Source organism: Blennius ocellaris (genome assembly GCF_963422515.1).
Source record: "Blennius ocellaris genome assembly, chromosome: 9".
In the NCBI taxonomy this organism is placed as follows: domain Eukaryota; kingdom Metazoa; phylum Chordata; class Actinopteri; order Blenniiformes; family Blenniidae; genus Blennius; species Blennius ocellaris.
The window spans coordinates 22,305,539-22,325,644 of NC_137658.1; the positions used below are offsets into that span (position 1 = coordinate 22,305,539).

Genomic DNA, 20,106 nt, shown 5'->3' on the forward strand with positions numbered 1-20,106 from the left:
ATAACTGACTGGCAAAAAATATTCAGATTACCTGTTGGTATTTTTTTTTTAAAAAGCATCAATAATACATGGAATGAATAAAACTGATGTGGTGATGACTGGTGGCAGGTCTGCAGTATTCATAGTTAAATATGAGACACATGGTGAAAGCACACACTTGTGTGAACCAGCTAAAACTGATCGTGGTAAATAGAACATTTTCTGTGACCCATCAATAGTGAGTCTAGAAACAGTCTATTTGAAATAAACACAATGGCATTACATTTTTTTCCCCATCTCATTTATTTAAAATGAGAAAGCGATAACACAGAAAGAACACAGATCTATTAAAAAACATGCATAAAGAGAACACTGCAGTCCAAACAAGAACACTACATCCTACAACAATAAAACCATGCAGAAATCGTTTTTTTTTAAGCAGCACTGACAGAAACAAACACACAAACAGCCAATACTGCAGAACCTGCGGCAGAGCAATCACAGTCTGAGCTGGTAGCTCTGCACCCGGTGCAGCATCTGCTGGGCCGCCTCCCTCTGCGCCTCCTTCAGCACCACGCTGGTCGGGGGTCCCGGCAGGATGGTGACCTGCCCGCTGAAGGACCCCAACACGCCGGCCATCTTCACCTTGTAGGTAAAGTAGAGGAAGCCGTCGCTCCCGGTGTGGGTGTAGTGGATCTCGTAGAGTGGCTCACCGATGCCGGTGTTCTCGCACAGCCTACGGAGCAGAACCACGGGGGAGGCGACGCTCCGCCTCTGAAGGGGGTGGCGGGAGGAGGAGGAGGAGGAGGGGGGGGGGCACCTCAGGTCGGGCTGCACTGGGATGTCTGGCCGGCTCACCTGAGCGGCTTCACCCGGGCTGTTGGGGTGAGGCTGCTCGGGGACCGCCGGTCCTCCCGGAGCCCTGCAGAACGGCGGGGGGCTGGACGGACAGACCGGCAGGAGTGGAGGTGGGGCCGAGACCTGCAGGGAGGTCTGGGTGTGATGGGGGGGCTTCTGGACTTCATTAACCTCCAACATCCACCTCGTAGTGACAGTCAATGACCACTGCTTCTGGAACGCTGAACAATCAGACTGCAGGTCAGATAATAGAGCAGTTCAATTTTGTCACTGTGGAAGTATTGTTAAATAGAAAACGGTTACATTACTGAAATATTGTAACATCCTCTGTTGCAACAACAACACGGTAAAGAAAATGATAAAATACCAAATATTAAAGTGAAGATGAGGAAAAGAATAAAGTACAACAGACAGCCTTTACCACCGTGTGAGTGGCAAGGGCAAATTGTTATCCAGAGATCAACAACTGATTACATCTCCTCTGTCGTGGTTTACGAGCTCCAAAAGTGTACAGGAGCAAAAACAGCTCCAAGTACATGAATTAAAATGTGAAAAATCTAAACTACAAGTGAAAGGAAAAAACAGCAAAACAAGTAAAACAGCTGTAAAGGAATTAAGGATAAAATGGATAAAAAAGGTAAAAACACTAATCCTGGGCCCTACAGAGCCGGAGCGGAGCAAGGCGGTAAAGCAAAGACTGTTGCGCGGTCCCACCACAGAGAGTACGGTTAAAATGTAGGTGTGATTGTGAACGACGCAGGTATCTGACATCATTATGCAACAGTAGTCGCGGGACTAATGCAAAAGTTGTGACTGCAGCTCAGACATCTGAGAAAAACTGTGAGCCTCCGTTTTCTGTGACAAAGCTGTAAAGCTTCTTATTGTAAACAGCAGCGTCCAGCTCCTGCTGGATGTCTCCTGGTACTGAGAGGAGCGTCTGCACCTTGTTGAACAGCGCCGAGTCAACAAAACAACCAGTGAGCGACGACTTTTGCATAATGACATCACATACCTGCTGCGTTCACAACCCCTCTGACATTTTAACCGAAGGGTTCACGGCCACTGATATAATAAATATTGCAGGCAAGTCGAGGGTGATGATTGTCACTACCACTCAGAAGACTGCCGCGCCGTCGCTCCTCCACATTGACTCGTTCCTCGGTGCTCGGTACCTCAACGGCGGGGTCGTGGAAAATCGTACACGGTTTCTTTCCGTACCATCCATAACCTTTCAGTCGGACGCCCCAGTGCAGAAAGTGTGGTGGAACTGCCCCTTTACTGTACCGTAGGAGCCCGGCCCACCCTGCTCCGGCATGTTAGGATGTTAGGATAGGACTTGATAGGACCAGAGGTCAGAGCTCCTACCTTCCGCGATCACCTTCTTGGCCATGGAGGCAGCATGGTGGCTGGAGAAGGCGACGACAGCAGACACATGGTCCCCTTTGGCCTCCGGCTTCAGGGTGACCTCCTCCACACCGTCGGCCAGCAGACGCAGTGCCTGAGAGGAAAGAGATGGACATGTGGCCTCAACACATCTCAACACGTGGCGCCAACTCATCTCAACCCGTCATCTGAACACGTCTCCTCAACATGTCTCAACACATCGCCACATTTGGCCTCAACATGCCTCAACGCATGTCAACCGGTGGCCTCATCTGATTGGTGAAATACAGTTGTATGGAAAAGTTTGGCCACCCCTGAGAATTTCCATTGTTTTCATTCATACATCATTGGGTGTTTTCATCAGAAACATCATGGTGATCAAAAAAAACTCTGTTGGAGCCTCCTTTTGCCAAATGTCTGTGTACAGGGATGGCCATATTAGATTTGCTCCTCTGCATGAATCCCCCAGTAGACACTGAGGCTTGTTTTGTTTTGGAGTGTTTAGTTCTTGTTGAACTATCCAGTCCCAGCACAGCTTCAGATTCTTGAGCAGTACTCTCAAGAATTCACTCACATTGAGTAGAATCGATGTGATCCTCAACTTTAACGAGATTCCCAGTCCGAACACTGCCCACGCAGCCCCACAGCACGATGATACCTCAGCCAAACTTTACTGTGGGGAGCAAGTGTCACATCCATAACGTCCTGTTATACCCAAATCCCTCAATCTTTGTCACATCAGTCCACTGCATCCAATTAATTACCTTCGCCAACGAAAGCTGTGCAACTACTGAAGTTGGCCAAGAAGGTTATGTTTTTGTATGCATGTATTTATTTATTGGCATGGTTTTTTTTTCAATTTCTATTTAACCTGTGTTTTACCAGAAACACCTTGAGATTAGAAATCTCTTTTTGAAGAGTGTCCTGGCCAAGACAGGCAGCAGTGCATGACAAAACAGGCAAATAAAACACATAAGAAAAATGTCAATACATTAAAAAAAACATGCCTTGCAAAGAAAAACAAATTGCCCACCAATTAAAATTAAGTCCACATGTGTAATTGACCATTTCTGCATCTTAAATGACTCAAGTAGCCCAGAAAACACAAACGTGTGTCACATACCTTCAGGACGTCCTTCCCCTTGCAGGCTGCCGGCAGCCCATGGATGCACAGGTGCCTTTTCTCAGTGCTGTGCCTGACAGAGAGCTTGTAGCCGGGCTCGACGGGGTAGCCGTGCAGCGTGTGGATGGCCTTGGCGGCGACTGCCTCCTTGCCGTATTTGGCGTAGGCGAAGCCTCGGTTCTGCCCGCTGAAGTTCATCATGAGGCGGAACTCCCAGAGTGGCCCCACCGAGCTGAAGAGGGGGATGAGGACGTCCTCGTAAGTGTCCCGCGAGATGTTGCTGATGAAGACCTCGCAGTGCGGTCCGGGAAGGGGGCCGTCCCACACTGAGCACACAGCCAGGACACAGTTAACACTTCATATCATGTGGACTATTGCAATAGAATCATTTGTGATAAATGTAAACACGTCACCCTCTCAGCAAAGAATAATAGACAGGATTAATAGATCAGTGTTTTTCAACCTTTTTTGAGCCAAGGCACACTTTTTTCTCTGGAAAAATCTGGAGGCACACCACCACCCGAAAATGTTAAAATGTGAAACTCTGTAGCCTCTATTAACAATAGAAAGTCATTCTCATCAAAGTTTTATCAACAGGAATCAAATAAATACAGAAAAAAAGTATTTCCCAATTTCTTTCTTTTATTTTTACTCCCTTAGTGTGAAACCTGGACCTGATGGATGAAGAGCTGAGATCCTGGTTAGATTCGTCCTTTTCAAAAACTTCTCCATCACTGTCACTGACTCAGTACTTTGATACAAGATGGGAGCAGCAGGTGGAGATTAACCAGACTGACCTCTGTTAAGTTTCGATTTCAACGACAAAGTTCTGTGCTGCCATCTATAATCTAACATGATTACTCTGCAACACACTGTCGGCTGTGAGAGCAAATTTTTCTTTTAGAAAAAAAAATGTGAAATTGGATAATTTCCCACGGCACACCTGACTATATCTCGCAGAACACCCGTGTGCCGCGGCACAGTGGTTGAAAAACACTGCAATAGATAATGGTGGAAATAAATGGGGGAAACTCAACAAAGGTCTCTTCTGTTGAAAATTCTGTTCGGGAGAAAATGTCGTATAAACAGGTTCTTAGTGATGGTTCTTGACCCATTAACAAGTTGGAGTTACACCCCCCCTGTTATCACTTCAGCTCACCATCGGACTGGCGCTCCCCCTCTCCAGGTGAAATCCTATTTGCAAAAGTGTTTTGTGCCTCTCGGCCACTCGCCACTTGTAAATGTGTATCACACTTGGTAAAAGTGTTTCACGTTTTGTTCATTTGTTTTCTCAAATGTAAAAATTAGGGCTGCAACAACGAATCGATAAAATTCAATTATTAAAAGTGTTGGCGACTAATTTCATTATCGATTTGTTGTGTCGCGTGATTCATGTTGCGGAGCCGTTGACTTCACCTTCCGTCTGCGTTCCATCACGTAACGATCCCGAAAATATCTCCACCTTTCACAAAGTAGTTTATGTTTCACTTCAGGAGTTTTGAGCCTCTGGCTCTTTATATGCTATTAAATTGTGATTGTCCAGACGAGGAGAAGGTGTTTTCCTCGCACAAGCTCTGGCGCATGCGCAGTCGGCGCATACAGTCGCACGGTCACAAAATGTGGGCTGCGTGACTTTATGTTGAGATTGGAATCATTTTCAGTACAAACTGTTTGATCTTATAAAAATAGAGACAATTTCATTCCATACACTGTGACCGCTACAAAGAAAAACCTTGTCTTAAAGTGTAAATTTAAACAATATTTTACCAGTCTGGCCACTCAGGATGAAACTGGACTGTATGTGATGTTTGTTTTTTCAGAGTTTCTGGTTCCAGAACAGTTGATCTGAATTAGTTCAATCAACTCTGAGTATGTGAACCTAGAGTTAAGCGCGTGCACCACCAAAGTAAAAAGCTTCATCGATGGAGCCCCGAGATCACGAGTCGCTATGGCAACAGACCGAAAACCCAGTTATTCTGCTGTAAAAGTCCCTGCGGTGGAGACGACTGGGAGGAAACCGTCTCTGCATATTGTATGTTTGAAAGCATTAATCCACTGACTTAACATTTAACTTAAGATCACTGCAGACAGGTAGAAATAATACATAGGTTAAAATCTGAATTTCATTTAGGTGCAATCTAACAGGAGAAAGGCAACTTGGAAGCAGCTAAAAATTCAATATATAAAAACATATTTCAGAATGAAAAGGCTTATATATATATATATATATGCTCTGATTGTAGCTCATTTTGATTTTAATTTTAGTATTTGAATTGATGTAGGGTGTTAAATTTCTTTTAAATAGTAATTTAAACCAGTGACAAAATGTTGTTTAAACTCGTCCTCTGTTAATATCCTACCTAGTGGATTAACAGTGTTTAGACATTTTTATTAAAGTGGAGTCATTTAAAATGTGATGTGTACGTCAACACTCAAATTAATAAAATACCACACACACACACACACACACACACACACACACACACACACACACACACACACACACACACACACACACACACACACACACACACACACACACACACACACACACACACACACACACACAACAGTAGAAGGAGACAGTGGAAACTCAGGGTTTCCTCTACTAAACCTGCCAGTGAGCAGGTTTAGTTCAGTCTGTTACTGTGGAAACCGATCCTGAGCTTAATTCAGCTCTTTCTGGAACGGTAAACTCACACAGTTAACTTACTCTGAATTTTCACATGACCTGCTTTCTGGGATGGGGCCCAGGTTAAGATGCGGGTTTGTCTAAATGAATTTTTTTTTTTTATTAAAGGAAGTGAGGAAATGTCCATTTTTGTAAAAACCCAGGTACGTGTAAACGTGGCCTCAGTGAACATAAAGATAAACTGAAGGATAGAGATTTTTCTTTGTTTAACTTAGATCTTTTTTTTAATGTATTTGTCCAGTAAGACTTTAGAAAACTATGACTTTTGTTGTATTTGGACTATTTTTCACTATGTGGATTGGTTTGATTGGTTACTGAGAGTCAGGAGTCGCAGAAGATCCTTTTAATATCTCTCAGTCAAAAGTGAAGATACTGAGTCGCTTCAAGCATCAAGTAACTCGAAGCTACCGTAAAAAGTACGCTATAAAAACGACTCTCACAAGTACAATTCATCCACAAAGTTACTCAAGTCGATGTAACACATTATTACACAGCTCCACTGAAGGCAGACGCAGACATCGAAGCCCATCGCAGCTCCTGTACGTCTAAAAAAAATGTGAATATCATAAAAAAGTTCAATATTATTTGTCACTTGTTTCAGAAAGTGAAACCCAAATATGATATAGATTCATCAACTTTTCCATATTGATCTTTCAGGTCAAGTCACCAAAGTTAAACAGTTTGACACAAAGTTCTCTGAAGGATCCCATCATTTATCAGCTCTGCAGACTTGTAGCGTTTATGGTTTCATATTCATTGATCAACAATACCGCAGTCCATGTGTGTTGTGCAGCTTCATGCACTTGCCCTGCCAAGTGTGTGACCAGTGTGTGGCGGGCGCTCTCACCCTCCGGTGGTCCTCCATACTTCCTCTGGCCGTTGACCTGAGTCAGCTTGATGTTGGTTTTCTTCAGCCAGGCGTTCAAAGCCTTGAGCCGCTCCATGTTCAGCACCTGTGGCTGAAAACGCGGCACAACTTCTCATCATGAGAGGGAAAAAAGCTTGATGACGACTGTTCCACTCCTCATCTACACACAGACTTTAAAATAAAGTCCTTCATCATCTGCAATGGATGACTTGAATGTGACAACATCAGAATATTATGATGGTGAAATACACTGAAGTACATTATTATTTTGACTTAAAATAAGTTATTTCTCTTTCTGGACACAAATAATGTTACTTCTTTTTTTTGTAATCGTTGCATTAGCAGTGTTTTAGAAGTAGAGTAGTTTGTTTATTTTGTTTTTAGATATTTTTCTTGATTTTTGTGCTTCGGACTTGTTGCTTAAATCAACACAATGAATAGCAGCAGGACTCATGTGACTGTACTGATGTGTTAATGTGCACTTTACTGCAGGTTCTCTGGATAAATAACGAATATTGATATAATATCGTCTTTCTCTTTTATTTCCGGGTAAACTTAATTGGAGGTGAAGTTGAAAAGGCCTCAAAAGGCCTTAACAAATATATAAAGCTATAAGATATAAAATAAAGTCAACGGATGAACTTTTCCCGTCGGTTCTACTGAATTTTTAATTACCTTATCATAAACTGAAAGTTTACACATTTTTACTTAATTAATACTACAGTAAACAAAAAACTAAACAAACAAACAAACGCAAAAACGACTCGGCTTTGCTCCAGTTTAAATCCAGTTTAAAACGTCGATTTCGGGATGAGAAATAAACTTGACTTAAAATTCGAGTTGTCGCTTGTTGATGAAATAAAGTTTCATCGCGTTAACGAGCTGCAGCTGGCTTGAGCGCGCGCCACGGCGAAACGACGCGACGGGAACACGACGCCGTGACGCGTGTTTACAAACTAACAGCATGTTTACAAACTAACAACATGTTTACAAAACACTTTTGGGGCGAGGGGTGCACATGTACCTGGAGCTGCAGTTTGTCCGCCATGGGTGTTGTTAACGGGTGATGTCTGTCTGCCGGCCCTGCGCGTGTGCGTCCACTCAGCTGCAACTGGAAGCGCGAGCACCTACGCCCCCCCCACCACCACCCCCACCAAAAGTAATTGCAAATAGTCCCAATCGTTTGTGCTGCGTTAGTGCTTGTTTGTTCCGGAATAAAAAATAAAAATATATCGTTTGTGTTGCTTTCGTTTTTAAGATATTAAACAATATTGGAAAGTTCACGCAGCGCCTGTCCACGTCCAAATTGAAAAAAAAAAAAAAAAAATGGTGTCAATTGTTTGTGCTGCGTTAGTGGTGGTTTGTACTGAAATAATTGTCGTTCGTGCTGCCTTCGTTTTTAAGATATTAAATAAATGATATTAGAAAAGGCGTGCATGCGTGCACGCGCCCGGGCGCGAGGCGGAAGGCCACCGTTCACCAACTACGGAACAACTTGTAAAGTTCACTCAGCTCCTCCACCTTTGTCCAAACTGAGCGAAAATGGCCTCAATCATTAATGCACTGTGGAGAATAGAGGGACAACACACGAGCACAGCTTCAGAAATAAACCAGCTGCAGCCTCCAGAGGTCTGAATATAACAATTATTTCAGCAGGTTATGTGAAAATTCAGAGTACGTTAAGCCTGAAATGATGGAAACCCAGAGTTTTCCGTTCCAGAAAGCTGAATTAAGCTCGAGGACAGTCACCACAGGAACAGATTCTGTGAACTGAACCTGCTGGCTGGCAGGTTTAGTAGAGGAAACTCTGAGTTTCTACTGTCTCCTCCCACCTGAAGCAGGTTTAGTAGAGGAAACCCCGAGTTTCTACTGTCTCCTCCCACCTGAAGCAGGTTTAGTAGAGGAAACCCTGAGTTTCTACTGTCTCCTTCCACCTGAAGCAGGTTTAGTAGAGGAAACCCTGAGTTTCTACTGTCTCCTCCCACCTGAAGCGGGTTTAGTAGAGGAAACCATGAGTTTCTACTGTCTCCTTCCACCTGAAGCGGGTTTAGTAGAGGAAACCCTGAGTTTCTACTGTCTCCTCCCACCTGAAGCTGGTTTAGTAGAGGAAACCCTGAGTTTCTACTGTCTCCTCCCACCTGAAGCTGGTTTAGTAGAGGAAACCCTGAGTTTCTACTGTCTCCTCCCATCTGAAGCAGGTTTAGTAGATGAAACCCTGAGTTTCTACTGTCTCTTCCCACCTGAAGCAGGTTTAGTAGAGGAAACCATGAGTTTCTACTGTCTCTTCCCACCTGAAGCAGGTTTAGTAGAGGAAACCCTGAGTTTCTACTGTCTCTTCCCACCTGAAGCAGCTAGTAGAAATTGATTGTCCTTTATTTCCAAACCCGATCAACATCAAGACAGAAATAATTTGAGATAACTTATGGTGTGAGAGAGTCTTCCGGCCAGTTAGAAGTTTGTTTTGTTTCTGTATCAATTTCTTCCAGAATCGACCCGTGTCTCACATCAGACCACATTTTATGCACAGTATTATGTTTTTTTGTGAAATGGTAGTTTTCTTCATAATACTGGTAAAGCAACAATGTGTAGAGTGGTCAGAAAATCACCTTCACCCTCCTGTTGGATTGCACCTAAATGAAATTCCGATTTTACACCGATTTATTATTTCTACCTGTCTGCAGTGATCTTAAGTTAAATGTTCAGTCAGTGGATTAATGCTTTCAAACATACATTATGCAGAGACGGTTTCCTCCCAGTCGTCTCCACCGCAGGGACTTTTACAGCAGAATAACTGGGTTTTCGGTCTGTTGCCATAGCGACTCGTGATCTCGGGGCTCCATCGATGAAGCTTTTTACTTTGGTGGTGCACGCGCTTAACTCTAGGTTCACATACTCAGAGTTGATTGAACTAATTCAGATCAACTGTTCTGGAACCGGAAACTCTGAATTTCCCATCTCAGACTAAGGGTACGTCCGAAAAATTCCTCCTATCTCTCTCTCTCTCTCTCTCTCTCTCTCTCTCTCTCTCTCTCTCTCTCTCTCTCTCTCTCTCTCTCTCTCTCTCATGGCATAAAGCTCCAACATTTATCTATGGACTTCTCCTGAACCATGGAAGTGTTTTGTGTAGCGGCCATGATAAGAACTGTCTGAATTCTCAATAAGCAAAGGAAAGGAGGCTTGCTTCCTTTAGAGCCTCCTTTAGCCTAGGAACCACTGATGCTTCCTTTACCAAAGGAGACCAGCTCATGCTGCCCCACAATTCCTTGTGGCGACAACATTTAAAGGGACCAACTCATCCGAGCGTTTACAGAAAATCACGATGAACAACCCCCTCTGAGATGTGTCGTCCCGATCAAATAAATAAATAAATAAATATTATATTATCCGTGAAGATTGCATGCCGTGAAGAGTATAAACAGCAATGCAATTTTCACCAAGTAGAATTTAGGAATACAAACGATCGCAAAATGTCCAGGAAGAGAAAAATGGATGCAGATGAAAGGATGTTTCATGAACGATGGGAAGGAGAAAACATGTTTGTGCTTCCAGGAGAAAAATAACGGTTTGTCTTCAGTGTTGTGAGGAGAGTCGCTTGTCAAAGAGACAATATTCGTCCACATTTTGACACCAAGCAGAGCGAAGTATGTCAAAGTTAGACTCAACAGAGCAACGAGCCAATATATTTTTTTTATATCTATGCAAATACAAATGTAATATTTGTAATATGAATAAGTAATGAAGTCGGAGTTATTTAAAATTGAGGAGTGGTTACATTTATTTTACATTCTATTTGTCTTACAGTTGCATGTGGCCCTTTGAGGGCAGCCATGATGCTGATGTGGCTCCCGGTGGAAATGAGTCTGACACCCCTGCTTTAAGGTATTAAAATCTCAGATTAATGCAAAATAAAGATCAACAAGAGAAGTTGAAAAGTTGTAATGGTCACAATAAGTAACGTTTATTTGAACAAAAGTAGTGATTTATTATTATATGCATTTGATTTATTAATATCAATAAAGAAACTTCATAGAATGGAGATTTTGGACAAAATTGTCAAACATGGAAGAAACAAAACAAGCTTCTTTGACCCTCTGACTGATATCAGGTGTGTTTACTGTTGTCTTCATCATCCACCTGAGCCAGAATCCAGCTGCGTGTGTTTATAAAGTACGGAAGAGTATTAAGGCTACAAAAGAAAAATACAAATTGGAGGTTACAAAAAAAAAAACGAACCTTCATGCTTCAGAAAAAGTTGAAAATTAAAGTGGAGATATTTTTTTAACGGTCCATCCATCATCATTTTGCCCGTTAATGTGAAATCACTTAATTCTATATAGGGTTGCTTACTACTTATGGACAAGTGATTTTACACAGGATTTCCTTAATTAATATGAACACATTTATTAAACGCTCTGGGATCCGTGCCTTTGTCCTTCGTACTCGACGAATGTCCAAGACGGGACAACGCTGCAGGTGTCTTATAATCCTCGAAGACAATTCTGTAAGGGGAACATACTTTGAACAATTGTGTGTAAAACTGAGGATTGACATGCAGATGTCCCTGAGAGTCTTTAGCAGTGGGAGCAGCAGCATGACGAGACAGCCAAGTCTCCACAAAGTGAGCTGGACACTTTGACTTCATACATGCAATGTGGAGGAGATTCCACCAGGGGTCAGTGTTGGATCGTGCTCGTTTCCACCCCATCCGAGGAGCTTGCGGGTGATTCCAGTAAGAGGTCAGCTGATCATGACTGGGTGAGAATGAGGAGGAGCGTCGATCAACGCGGCAGCAATCAGGAGATAACTGCATGTTTACTGTGTCCAACAATAGAGAATAGAACAGGAGGATAAAGAACAAGGGGCGTTATCAGCAAACATGTTGAAACTAAACAAGTCAATAAAACTACGCTTCCATGATGATCACTGTGGAATGATTTAATTAGTATCATGTTTTAATTAAAACAGCAAGAGACTTGAATGGGGGACTGATGAAATGATTGAACTTCATAGGAGACTTCCTTCCTTATTAAACACTGAAACTGCTGCTACTTGTGGAGGATTTATAGGATTTGCGTAAGTAAACATGGACGCTGATATATTTTGTCTCCTTGCCTTTGAAAAGCGTCTCAGGCTCTCAGCGTGTGACACCACGTGCACTGACGTATCTCACAAAACAGGCGAGGGTAGCTGCACGTCAGGGTATCGGGGGCGGCAGGAGAGTCACGTTTCAGAATCGCATCAAGTTTAAAGTCTGATCATAAAGTAGAACCAACTGTTCCTGCTTGTTCTATAAGGATATAGCACATGATGGCGTTTATTTAATTTGAAAAAGTCTGGGGTGGAAACTGAGCCCTGAACAACCCTTCAAGAGCAAAACGTGAGGACGCCATGAATTATTAGTGTGCTTATTTGTATTTAAAACAACTTTATTCAAATAACTGAAGGTGTTGATGAAAGCTGATGATGAAGGTGAGGAGGATGATGATGATGAGGAGGAGGAGGACAAGGACATGTTGGTGTTTCAGTGCAAAGATACACACATCCCATCCAAAACCTTTGACGAGTATTATTTGTTTGACATTTCTGAAAAGGTCTTTTCTTTACTTTGTTGTAGACTGTCTGGATGGTACTGAATGTGAGATAAACTGTGATAGTAAACTATTCCCTCAAACAATAACTAAATGACTAAATGTTTTTTTCATTTAAAAACTAGAAAAAGATTTCAGAAGACAAGCAATATAAAATAATCAAATAAAGCATAGTTACATTAAATAATAACATCAAATTTGATTTAAAAATGAAAGTTTGTTTAAAAAAAAACAAAAAACAAACCTCTGGTGAGAACATGTGGGCCCAGATGTTGAAAACTAGGTCATGGTTTAACCAGCCATTAAATCCATTTAACCAACCATTCATTTTAACAGCACATCTTGTTGTTCAAAACTGGGTTAACGTGATCCAGGTGATATCTTGATGTTAACGTCAACTCACCTCCGCTAACTAGTTCACAGTGGTTCCCTCTGACCATGGCGTTCACTGGGATGGCGGATCAACAAAGGAAGGACAGGGTGGACGGCAGACTTATCTTTGACATCGGGGGTTATTCTAATGAAGAGTTGCGCAGCCGCTACCGGTTTGGGAGAGAATCCATTCATTACCTGTGTGATGTTTTATGAAGTGGTTTGATGCGACAAAACGGAGACACGCACCGACTGTGGAGCAACGAGTTCTTGTGGCTCGTCGCTTGTATGCAAGTTGTCGGGGACACGTCAGGTCTTCACCAGAGTACCGTGCGGTTTCCCCAAAAGTCATAGGATGTTTGCATACAGACCCCCTCTCAAGACGAACCTTCTGATGTCAACAGAAAGGGATGTCGCAGAATAAACGTGCAGGCTGTGTGTGATCACCAAGGTAACCATGTCCGGACCATTACAATTATAGTGGCTCCCATTGGTCTTTACTAAACTCTAGCTCTCCATGTGAATGAAAAGGAAATCCTACTTTAGTGTTGTTTGTGGAATGTTGACCAATTTGTTAAAACTCAATATTACGTTAATCTTAGGATGAGGGATGTATTGTACGCAAACAAGGAAACAAACATGGGCAAGAAAGAACTTTACATGTACATGAAATATGTAGACATTTTGAACGATATCCCCTTTTCACTGTATCCTTGAACTACGATTTAAATGTTATACTACAATAATGAAAGAAATAACCCTCATATGGGTGAATATAAGTATATATTCATGCCTTTATACAATAAAAAAGAAAAAAAGGCTTTCATTATTTTTTGAAGGAAAGGAAAATAATGATCGTAGGAGCTCTGTTGCCGGGGGGCTTTATGCCCCCCAGTAGGGTCTCTCAAGGCAAACAGGTGGTGACGAGTCAGTCTAAAAGCAGTTCAACATACCGCTCTGGATGAAGAACCAAATAGAAGAGAGACGGGGTTAGTGCAGGTTTTAGTGAAGCCATGGAGTCAGATCGGGGTCAGTTTGCCTCTCTGTGCATTTCACTAAGCACATGGCTGTATCGTTCACCAAATGATGTGGAAATGAGCTTTTTTTTTTTTTTTTAATAGTTTTTAATGTTGCTTTTATCCCTTGCCTCGCACTTTGAGGTCATAAATGTGAGTCTTAAACACAAGAATGGTCCAGTGGTTTCATCAAATAAAATATGTGCCACATTCCAGCCTGTCACTAAATGACGAAAGGTCACGGACAAAGAGCTCCTGCAGATAAAATGAATGAAGGTGATAAAAGTCAAAACTCAAAAACAGCTACGATAGACCAAATTGCTATATTGGTCAAATTCAAGACGGCTAAAAAAATGTTTTTATGTAGCTTAAATGGATAAGATTGGTAAAATGGCTGAACAAAAAAAGAAGACAAAGAGTGAAGTAAAAAGTCTTCAAAATGTTGTTGAAGGGTTGAGACTCCAGAGAGAGAGAGAGAGAGAGTGAGAGAGAGAGAGAGAGAGTGAGAGAGAGAGAGAGAGAGAGAGAGAGAGAGTTACGCGCACACACCCACACATCCTTACATTTTATTTTGAAGGTGTGAAGGCGTTTGAAGGTGTGGGAAAAAAACCCCATATATATATTTTAATTTTTTAAATTTTTTTCTCCACCTCCACTAAATCCTCCACCTTGCACTACATCAGTCCACCAGAAGTCCTGCTCACTGGACGCTCGGCATGTGAAAACCAGAGTTCTAGCAAAGCGATATCCATCCGTCAGAGGAAAACGAGGAGCTGCGGGGGTTGAGTTTGTCCACACTCCTTCTGATAACTGTCTGTGGCTTTTTGAAAGTGCAAACACGAGCTGACAACAGACAAGTCACTTCCTTTAAACGGCAACATATTGTTAAACAAATCCAGAAAAGTAGCAGTTTTATTGCAGCCACACTTTTCTCACTTTCAACATTTGTCATTTTTGTTGTCATCTGTGCAGCTAAATATAAGTGTTTATGTCGTGTTTATATGTTCTGCTATTTTAAAGCCATGCTGTTGTGTGTTGCTCACCATGTTGCTGATTAAAACCTGCAGGCGTGTTTCAGCAGCGGATGCGGCTCGGTCGAGGGGGTCAAAGGTCACTGGTTCGATCTGCAGCTCATCCTGTCTATCTGTTTATGTTTAACTCAATAAAAGATAAAAACTGACCCTTGAGGTTTATTCAAGGAAGCCTTATAATTGCAATATTTTCAAAGTATGGCGCCTTGGTATATATAGAAAATTATGTGTAACAAATAGTCGTCTAATTTCAGTCATCAGTGGTACAAAAATAATCAGAAAACACCGACAATAAATAAATAACTTCAATTGAAGCTCTTGAATTGAAATGAATCTCCCTTGAAAAGATCCAGGATGGTGATGATAATTGGAAAACAACAAAGTCAGACGTGTGTTTGTTAAAACTGAATTTCATGATGACCAAAGTTATTTGTTATCAACCTGATGTGATCCATGCTGGTGGTGCGAGGGGCTCAGAATATGTTGTTTCAGACCCTAATATAAATCCAAACTTGATGAAAACCAGATGTTTTCGTGCACGAAACTGCCCATTTAAGGGCAGTAAGGCTGCCTGTACGAGTGGAAGGGGACGTTTGGTCACACCAAGTGTTTCTTCTAATCCCGCCAGGTAAAGCTTTTACAACACACCTCGCTGAACGTCAGCCTCCACCGGCCAGACGGTCTGTCTGCCTCCCGCTGCAACGAGGACGAAAGTGAGACAGGCGGTGCGCTCTGTGAGCCGGCGCGGAGACGGGAAGGTGTCCCGCTGTTCATTCAACTCCCCGTCACATCTGCACATCAAGGCGCCCGCCGCTCCCGCGGCCGGCTTCGGCTGCTGAAGAGGTACGTTTACCCGTGTCTCGAATGTTTTATTCAGTAACAGCCGTCTGTGCCCGTCAGTTTGTGTACGAGCGTGTGTTCTGCCTTCCTACCCTTGTGAGAGCCACTTGGAAGATAGTTTGGACACTCCTCACTTCTTAAAGGGTTTAGTTCAGGATTAAACATGGGATTTAGAGCTGGGATTAGGGGATAAAAGTGAAATTAGTTTAGCATTAGGATTTCAGTCAGGGGTTAGGTAAGAATGGGTGTGAAAGTATGGCGCAAAACCACTATTACGACAATGGTCAGAATCACTCCACAAACAGAGGGGGGGTCATTTTAAATGGATGTAAACACTTCATTAGGAAGGTGCAGCAAACACACACTCCCCTAAATTCAACACATTTCAGTGTTTGAACGTTCTGGAAAGTCATAGCAACAAAAAAAAAAAGCCTCGTCTAGCAGGGGCCATACAGAGGAGGGAACCCATAAAACATCCTTCAGCATGAGAAGAATTTCACAAACAATCAGGTATAATGACAATGTTTAAGCGCCCAGTGGAACGTTCCCGTTTTGCTTGAAGCTCGGCGCTGATGTTCTCAGACTCTCACACTTCGCCGGCTGCCTGCGAGGTAAAGGAATCAATCTGTGAACGTACGGCGCAGTGCGAGAGTGGCTGGCAATAAATAGGCCATTTGTAGTTTATGGCCAAAAAAGAAAAAAGGTATGGGCACGCAGTAGCGTGGCCCTGAAAACAGTGAGTGTAACAGCGAGTTCATACGGATGACTTTTAAAAAGCATCCAGAACTTCACTGTGCAACAAACATAAACTCGGCGGCGCTCAGAGTGAATCAAAACAGAATATCTCATGTGTCTGTAGTGTTGAGCTGTTTTTGTCCTGAGAGATCATCTTGAACTCCGAGAACTTCCTGCTTTGACTCACTGAGACTTTAACTTGAAGTGCGCTTTCAAATTTCACAATTGCTATCAAACAAGGAAAATATCACCTTCCTTGAAAATAATACCCCCCCCCCCCCCCATCTATTTATACGTATTCAGGTGAATATCCATGGATTTAGTAAAAAAAAGGTCTAGTTATACGTTTATCGCTCAATAAGAATTTATTATCAAAAATTATAGCTGATAATTTCAGCTATCGTACATCTAAACATCCAGAACATATGTTGAAAAAGTTAGGACCAGTTGGCTCCCTTGAAAAACAAATAACCCAAATTAAAGCAGCAGATATCCTCATTTCCTCCCCGAAGAGTTTTGTTTCAAGATGCCAAAAAACAATTAATCACACCGAAACTGCAAAATGTTCATATTTAGAGGAAAATCCAGACAGAGTGATGTCTGAGGGCTTGTGCTTGTGTTCACGGTCTGTTGTGGAGCCAACAACCGCCCAATCAAAGTGAGTCATAAATAAGAGAAAGTCCTGTCTGTGCTGGAGTGACGGGGCGAAATAGACAGTGTCCCACTTTAGATTACAGTGAGACATGGAGGTCTTCGTGCTGCTGTCAAAGGCCAATAAAAGGCTCTATAAGGTCACTTTAATGTGGGGAGGCTCCTATGTTCCATGCTCTTAACGCCCAGTGTCACAACCTATAGTCATGTGTTGGTTTTCCCTGCGATGATTCGCCATTTCTGTTTTTACCTTGCATGTACTTAACTGTACTTGTACTTCCACCCAAGGGCGAGTCTGACTGCTTGTTTTGCAGGGTGGCTAGGAGATGTCTCCAAGTTATTATTATTATTTTTTTTTTAAATCTTCAGCTCTCCTTGTATTTCTGTCTCGAGATATTTTGTTTTTTTTCACGTACTTTTTTTCAAGGGTGCTTTTTTATGTGACCCTCAACACAAGTTTTAAAAATCCCAGGCTTAAATTATTACTGCAACCACCTTGACTACTACTATTCATAATAATCATGATAATAACAACAATATATGATAATGGTAACATCAGCTAAAACATCTGCAATTATAACAACTTTTACTGACATAGTGCAAAAAAACCTGCGGTTCTTCCGGCCCTTGGTTTGGACTGCTGGTCTGATTTTGCATATAAAGAGCAGGGATCCCAGTTAGGAGTCAGTTCACTATGAACCATTGATGTAGTTCGGCTGTTATAGGTTGAGACTGCAGTCTTCTTCAGAAAAGCTTTGCGTTTACACAGCAAATGCAGACACTGAAAATGGTGTAGTTAGCATGCCAGGCCACGGGGTGGCGCACTTGGTTGTTTTTGTGATCAAACGAGACACACCTGTACAGAGAAGAATACACTATAAACACTATTAACACAATGGAGAGTACCCGACATTCGTATAGACAGATTATGAATTGAATGCTATTAGAGGAGAATCTTAACTATAAAATACAAATATGGATGAGAATATAGAGTTGATCATAATATCATGATTCGATTTATCACGCGGTGGGTGGTGTGCATGCTCAGTAACAGTTTTGGTGGCTTAAATGAACAACCAAAACACGACAGGTTTTACGGCTATATTCATTCTTGTTGTTACGTAAACGGGGACTCAGTCATCACTATCTCTCCTGTAGTTTGTGCTCCAAAACTGATTTGTATCAATCAAATACTCTTTTTTTACTGTGGTTTGGTTGCCCTGGCCTGGAAACACACCTCAATCCCACTTTTCTATCCATTTTGAGCCTCTTGATGAAATGTTCAAGGTCAGCAACTGATAAAGTATGAAATGCTAAAGAAACTACCTCCTACAAGCTCCACAATGCAGCTTAATAGCCTTTCATAAAACTCTCCCTGCCAGGCAAACATCTGTCCCAGCTCGGTGTATACGTTCAGCGTTTTGAGTCTCGCACGCACATAAGCCAAAGTCATCAGCAGGTTATTTTCTCTGATCTAACAAGAAACATTTGCATTCAGATAGTATGACTAATGATCGTGTCACTTGTTTTCTTAAAAACCACCATTTCAAATGCGTGACGCCCCTAAAAGTGAGGAAACGTTTTCAGAAAGCGCAGCGCTGGTGGAGTAATGCTCAGTTTATGTTAAGCAAGGCAGATATAGACACAGACTTTAAATTGTGCTTTCACACCCTGATTGTTGCCTCCTGGCAGTGTTGGGCAGTTTTCTCAGTTAAGCTTGTTTTTTTTTTTTCATTAGCAGTCGCAGCAGATATTTCTCTCCTCAGAGAGAGCGGTAAGTGAATTTTGAATTTATAAAAGCACATGAGCACATCCGTGTGGCCTTGAAGAGGAGAGGAAGCGGCGTGACGGAGCGGCCCCGCGGGGCCTCTTGTGGGGGGCTCGTTGTCGCTGCTCAGCCGATTGCCCTTAGTGATGTGAGTGTTTGGATTGATCGTTGTTTGTCTGTGTGTGGGAGACATCCCCTATGCGTTCCCTCAGTATCCTATTCTTAAAGTGTTTACCAGGTCGGGGTCGGGGTTAATTAATAACTGAAGACTGTGACACTTCCTCCAGTGGTGAAAGCTGACGGAATGTAGCCGACGCAGATGTGGAGCTTCAGCACATTCTGCGATAGAACCTTTATTTCAGTTGACTAAACAGCCCGACCTCTTCAAACCCTTGAGACAATCTCATTAAAGAGGCTGAATAGCCGCAGCTATGTAGCTATGATCCAGATGTTTTGTCCTTGATTTGTGTCTTTATGGTTTTCATGGAGTGTTTCCTGACTGTCTGATTCAGTCTTGTTTTTCTTTCGGATTATTTTGCAGAGATCCAATTATTTATTTATTCATTCATTTTTGCGTGATTGTTCACAATAAATTGTAAACGCCACCTCCAGCAGACTTACTGTGTGAACGTTATGGGACTGCAGAGCAAGGCACGCGCAGAAGAAGGCGTGACGTCACACCGAGCATCTCGTTTACAGAAGTAAATATGGACGCCACGCCCGGTCGGCGCCAGGGTTGCCCGACGTGGTTCACTGTTGTAGCCCATCCACCCGAATGAAAACCAGCCCAAATCGCAACCCCCTAGAAATCATGTGAAAACCGTAAAACTGTTATATTTGTGATAAAGAACACGACATAATCATACAACTGCACTGCAAGGTAAGAGAATTTGGCTCCCCAATTGGGGGAGACCCCGCCATATCTGGCAACACTGTTCCGCATGTGTCGATCCATTTTCACGTGGTTGTGCAATAAATGCTGACAGAATTGAGACAAAATGATAAGGGAAAGACGAGGTTGAGAAAAACCAAACAAAAAACCCTGGACACCATCATCCCGGTCCCGAAGAAGTCGTCCCCCACCTGCCACAATGACTACCGCCCGGTCGCACTCACCCCCATCATCATGAAGTGCTTCGAGCGGCTAGTCATGCAACATATCAAGTCTGCCCCCCCCCCCCCCCCCCCCCCCCCACCCTGGA

The 20,106-nt window shown here is 42.6% G+C and overlaps 1 protein-coding gene across 1 annotated transcript; it reads right to left on the reverse strand.

Annotated features, from left to right (window-relative positions):
* Positions 1-477: 477 nt before the first annotated feature.
* On the reverse strand, positions 478-7,951 carry dnd1 (DND microRNA-mediated repression inhibitor 1; the record flags this gene model as incomplete). Its single annotated transcript, XM_080501781.1, has 5 exons — positions 478-1,058; positions 2,203-2,335; positions 3,344-3,669; positions 6,883-6,994; positions 7,928-7,951. The coding sequence occupies 5 exons, from the start codon at positions 7,949-7,951 to the stop codon at positions 478-480; spliced, it is 1,176 nt and encodes a 391-aa protein (XP_080357907.1).
* Between the last annotated feature and the right edge of the window lie 12,155 nt (positions 7,952-20,106).